At 41.9% G+C, this 6000-nt stretch overlaps 1 protein-coding gene across 1 annotated transcript; it reads right to left on the reverse strand.

Annotated features, from left to right (window-relative positions):
• Nucleotides 1–684: 684 nt before the first annotated feature.
• vkorc1l1 (vitamin K epoxide reductase complex, subunit 1-like 1) lies at nucleotides 685–6000 on the reverse strand. Its single transcript, XM_077504713.1, has 3 exons — nucleotides 5624–6000; nucleotides 3936–4045; nucleotides 685–1586 (listed from the first exon to the last, which is right to left on the reverse strand). Exons 1-3 carry the CDS (start codon nucleotides 5812–5814, stop codon nucleotides 1360–1362), a joined length of 528 nt encoding a protein of 175 aa, XP_077360839.1. The 5' UTR covers nucleotides 5815–6000; the 3' UTR covers nucleotides 685–1359.

Consider the following 6000-nt stretch of genomic DNA (forward strand, 5'->3'; position numbering starts at 1 on the left):
TGGGATGGATAAAAATGGGTGGATAGACTAGTCGTGGTGTATAGAACATAATTGTAAATGTATATATTTTTTTTATGGTTGGCTGTCCCTTTAAATGAGTTTTTTCTGTGGCCCCAACACTTCTCAGAACTGATACTTCCTACTCTGTCAATGGATTACTCGTGGTACAATGGGAATCGTTCAGCTGTTCGTCCCCAAACGGCCGCTTATCCTTGTATGGCTTTCCGTTGTTGTTTGAGGAGACCCAACGACTGGTTTTGCTTCTGTTATTTGATTCAAAAGAACATTCCCCGCAAGGTTTGTCCAGCAAATGAACTGTAACTCAGCTGTTCAGCATCACCATTACGCGTTCAACGGACATTGACACTAGCTAGCGATCACAGTGTAGCAGCCTCTGCTACCGCGTGAGACTTGAGAAGGGAGTAACACTCAACTGGTATTTTCCATTACAAAAACTGTGAGCCTAAAAAATAAAATAAAGCCTCGGGCCGTTGACAGGAAAATCAACAAGCAAAAAAGTGGCGGTCGAAACTCATCCCCACTTTCAAATGAAATTGAATTTATGCTTCAGGCACGTAAGTTTTGTTTGTGGAGAACACAACAACGGAGGTGATGGTGCTTGGTGAACAGAAACTTTCCTTTCCGCTTTCATAACTTTCCTCAGATTTTTTTGTTTTGTTTCACGTTTTGGATTCCCATGTTCATGTCAACCATTCTAGCTGGAAATATTGCTCAAACTATCTGACCCATCTACACACGTTCATTTTTAGTGGTCCTCTCGAAGAAAATAAAAAGCATACTACAAAGTGTAAACATGAAGGGACAAAAAAAAACAAAAAACAATTCTGTATTATTGTTTTGTGCCCTCCAAACTCGCCATATCAAGACTTCACCTGCAAGCTCTTGGCTGAACGTTGCCGCCTTTTTGGAATCCACCGTCTTGACTTTTGTTTAGTGCATCTGCTGCGCTCATCTCAGATGAGATCCTTCTTTGTTTGAGAAATGGAGAACCGCCCTCCGGCGTGCCCTCGTGCTCGCCGGCGTACGGCCGTACGCCTCCGCACGCTCGGGCCCATGCCTTCTTCTTGTAGTGACGAGAATGATTAACAATTTAGAACCACTTGAAAATAAAATGACCTCTCGCTTCTGAATCCTTCCGCAATTGAGAGGCGTCAGGCCCAACATGTACGTTAGATTTCTTCATTTTTCTTTTTTTTGTTTGTTTGTGAACACACAGCAGAATAAACATTTGTTTGGAAGCAAGGTCTCCTGGTGGCAAGTCAAATGTTCAGTCAGTCACATTTCTTTTTTTTGTTTGTTTGTTTGTGTCACATTTTCTCGCTGCGCCGAGAGAGAGGTTTAGTCCTGCTTGTCCTGGAGCTGCCGCTTCCAGGCCTCGTTCAAGTATACCAGTCGCTTGTAGTTGAGGGTCAACAGAATGAAGTTCAGCGCGTATGTGGTGATGCAGATGACGCACAAGTCCTTCAGGACAAAGTAGAGGATGTAGCCCAGGTAGAGCGAGCCCATCACCGACAAAATGGACGTCGTCATCAGAATGAGGGCAGCCATCGCGCTCACGGTCATTCCTATGGGAACAAAAACACACAAAAGTATTTGGAAGATTCAGACTTAGATTTTTGTTTTTTGACCAGGCGGTTGACTAATATATTATTCACTGAATAATATTAGAATATTATTATTCACTGCAATAAAGGGAGGGTCTTCCGTTTTCACACTATATAAATACAGGATGTATACCCATGAACTCCTTCTCAATCTACACCTCTGGGCTTCTGTTAATGTGTGGTGGTGATTTTTTCCTCTACCCCCACCGCCACCCCAGCCTGTATTTTGCCATTTTTGTTTGTTTTGTCAACAGCGGGACGTTCCAGAGTAGCGTCCGTGCACAGACAGTTGTTTACCCCTCCAGCCAATCGCAGAGAGTGGGGTGGCGGGGGGCGTGTCACTCACTGTAGGCAGGCGGGACCCTGACAGCGGTCAGAGGCAGGGGGCGTGAACGTTGAGCTCGTGTGGGGTGAGCCATGGGAGGGGTCCATTTTGAATTGTTTGTTTACAAACAGAAACGGTCAAAACTCCGGACCTAATCTTTAACGGGATACTTAGAATTTGATAACTTCATTATTTTTCTTGTAGAATCAGCTTAATAACTTTAAAAACTAATTTTTCCTCTTGCTGTCGACTGAAGATGACATCACCTGTGCTGAGGAAGTAGGTAACGACCAATCGTGGCTCACCTGTTGTCTGGGTTTGGTCGTTACCTACTTCCTCAGCACAGGTGATGTCATCTTCAGTCGACAGCAAGTAGAAAAATTTGTATTTTAAAAGGTATTAATTGTACATGAAAAATAATGAAGTTATCAAATTCATTCTGAACAAAATATTAACTTTTTCTGCCGCTGTTATTTCTGTCAGAAATAAACAAAAGGTATTTAAAATAGTTAATTTCCTGTTTAAACAATAAGATAGGCAATTGTAACTATTTTTCACTATTTTCAGCCGGGCTTTGTCCATATCTAGTACTGGATATGATTTTGTTCCCGGTGTTATTTTTATACCCACTACTTGCTTTTTCAAAGCACACATTCTGACAATAAATACAACAAAATGACACTATTGCTGATGTGCAAACTGGAATTTCATTTGCACAGAAGTAGTTCATGAGTGTCCTCAAAAAAAAAAAAAAAAAAAAAAAAAAACTGGAACCAGCGTTAACTTACAATAAACGTCTGCTCATGAATCATGCGACCAAGTGCTTGTGTGTGAAGCTTACAAAACAAAACTGAAGCACAAGTCGAAGACAAGGGAGTTTTACTTGGCACATAATTGCGCCTCTCCGTTGCTTAAGGCGGAATTGGCTGGTTCTCGTACAGAGTACACACCCAAATCTGTGCACTGGCCTCACATGTTTACATGTGTATACAGGGTGGAGTTTTTGTTTTTTTTTTTTTTTTAAATATCAGGCTCTTACACCACTATCCCATGAGAACTCAGCAGTAAGCGGTTGAGAGGGTCATCAAAGGTTAGAAATGAAGTGACACTGCCTTTTAATAACATCTTGACCCGGCAAAAAAATGAAATTCTAATTAATAAGAGTAATGTTGAGTGCTGCCTTTTCAACGCAACATTATATTAAAGTCATTTTCATGAAGCAATGAAAACATTTTGGTTGATTTGTTCCCCGTCTTTAATTCATGCAAATGAGTGGCGATATGCAACGTTTGTCTGTCACATGGGCCAACCACAGTCACGCGAGTCTGCGTATATAAACACAGTCACCTGCTAGCATAGTTAGTGGCTGTTTTTGATTCCACAACCCATTGACCAGGCAGCGCTGCACTTAAGACGCTGCACTGCCCATTGATTAAAAAATAAATAAATAATAAATTAAAAAAATAAAACGTAGTTGACGTTATTTAACGTTTATGGCGACATACATCGTGATTAAACGTTTCTGGCGGTCAAAGAGTTAATATCGACATCTTGACCCGCCAAAGCCGTGGACTGGGCATTTATTGTGTTAGTCTAGTGAGTGGTATCTGTTGTAGCTAAAAGGACCGCTTGTTCGGTTTCAGTGCCAGGTGGCCAGATAAACATGCCAAACCAGCATGGCTGACTTAGCGTCAGTATCAGTATACTAAAAGCAGCGTGTGTGTGTGTGTGGGGGTGTGTGCGCGTGCTAACAGTCAAAATTATTGATGACAAAGCTCTTTTCAAAAGAGATAAATATTAAATGCTGTTTGATCAAGATGAGCCTGCCACTTAAAATGCTAAGATTACATCTCTTACGTCCACTAGATTCCATTTCAGCGTCATGTGAGTGAAGTGAGTCAGGCCCGTGATGTTCAGCATTAACCGTTGAGTTGACACTATTTGGCCCAGCAGCAGCATTTGCAAGGTTTGTCGTGCCTGCTTACCTAGTAGGAGTTGGAAAGCATAAAAAACAATTCCATAGACACTGTTTGGTTGGTTCAGTGCACTGTCATTTCCAAAAATAGAGCCCAAGAGTCCAAATCCTCGACCCCACCTAAAAGACACAAACGAGAAAATGAACAAGCAAAATAAGCACAAGACATTTGACACTTTTTGATAAAACAAAACATGAACACATACAATACATATACAACAGAAAACAGCAGCATCTAAAAAAAAACAAAATTGAAGATCCAAATATAATGACTAAGGTTCTGGGTTTGTCCAGAGCCTCCAGTGAATGTACTGTATTGCTTTTATCTTGATGGTAAGATTAGCTGGAACTCCATCACTGGCCACCATTCCAATTGACAAATCCAAACATCGGCATTTCGGATATTTCCACAATGCAGCGCAATGCAACTGCTTCCTGACACAATAAAAACAAATGGCGTATTAGTATTGCTTTTGCCTGGGACTAGCATACAAACCAGGCAGATTGTTAAAATAGTCAAACAACATTTCATCACATTTTGAAATCAAAATAATCCTGACAAATCAAATTACAACGATCCCAAGTCTAATGTTCCTTTCATCAAGTCAACCACTCAGAATTGTCAATTTGTGCCTTATTACGACGTTACAAAAAAATTAATACTTTTTTTTTTTTTTAAACAAGCGTTAATTGCTCACCATTCCAAACTTAAACTGCCATCACAATTACTGTAATACTTCTATGGAAAAAACAAACAAACACTTTTTGGCCTTAAATATAAGATAACCAAATAAAAAAAACTGCAAGTACCAATTGGAGTCTGAAAACCAAGAACCTCATGTACACTTTTGTACCCATAGCACTCAATTACAATACAGGTTTGTTTCTGGAAAGACAACTGTATTCAAGCACTCATGTTACGTTGCAAAGTCTTGACAGGTTACATTCCAGCAATATTTGTTTAGTGTAGAGATTCATTCAAATCGTCAACTAGGTGGGGTTTTCATGGTTTAAATTGTTAGCAGTTGTATAATCTGATACGTTTGTTTTAAAACTTCTAATGGGGGTTGAAATTGTTGATTGTAAAATGTGATTTATGGAATGGGAAAATGATCCTCTAGCAGCAGCTATACAATATTCATGAGGAAATGCTGTTAGAGAGCCCTCTTATTACGACGTGAAGAGAAAAAGAGGTGTTCTGTCCCTTTAGGTGACACTTGTAGGCGTGTGGTGACATTAGCTCGGCGGCTAATGACAGCTAACTTGAGAGCTATAGTTTGTCAAAACTAGTGTATTCACAATGATGGAACTATCCAAAATCTCAAGGCAACTTTTAATACCAAAAGCAGCTTAGTTTCATTTTGACTTACTAACCGCACACTACGGCGTGAAAAACACAAACGAGTAAATGTAGAGGGGTCATGCGGGAGTAAAATGATAACTACCCGGCAGTTAGCTTAAAGCGCAGTTAGCTTTATCGTGCTAAGATAGCTCGTGGAAGCATTAGCCATGAGTGGGTTTAATTTACGCGCGCTGACCAAAAATAAAGCATACAGCAAGCAGGCTAAATCAGCTAGCCGGTGGCTAACCAGAGCATTTCAGGGTAGCATTTAGCCAAAAGGCTTCGGCCCGAATTTGCAGTCACATTCATTGATCGGCGAGCGCCACCGTGGGCGCCCTCGGCTGAATTCAAATTACCTTGAGCTGAACACTTTAGAGCAGCTGATGGAGCTGCTGACGTCGCACATTGCCTTATAAGTCGGATCCCGGGCCTTTTCCCTCTCGACGTGGAAAGCATAAAGGGACAATAGGATGCCCAATAGGCAGACCAGGAGCCGGGCTATTCTCTCCCAGCGCGGGGTGGACACTCTCAGGACGGGGTCCGCCATCACTCGCTCCCTCGACTAGCCTAGCCGGAGACACGCAGACATACGCAGCTCGCTAGTCTGTGGACTCGACTGCGACGTGGGAAGGCGTCAGGACGCGCCACACTGCGAGGGGGCGGGACACGCCGAAGCCGCCGCCGAGGTACAGGCCCAGAACAAAAACACTTCAACATGTCCGTTGAAAGATGC

Source organism: Festucalex cinctus, chromosome 18 (assembly GCF_051991245.1).
Source record: "Festucalex cinctus isolate MCC-2025b chromosome 18, RoL_Fcin_1.0, whole genome shotgun sequence".
NCBI lineage: Eukaryota > Metazoa > Chordata > Actinopteri > Syngnathiformes > Syngnathidae > Festucalex > Festucalex cinctus.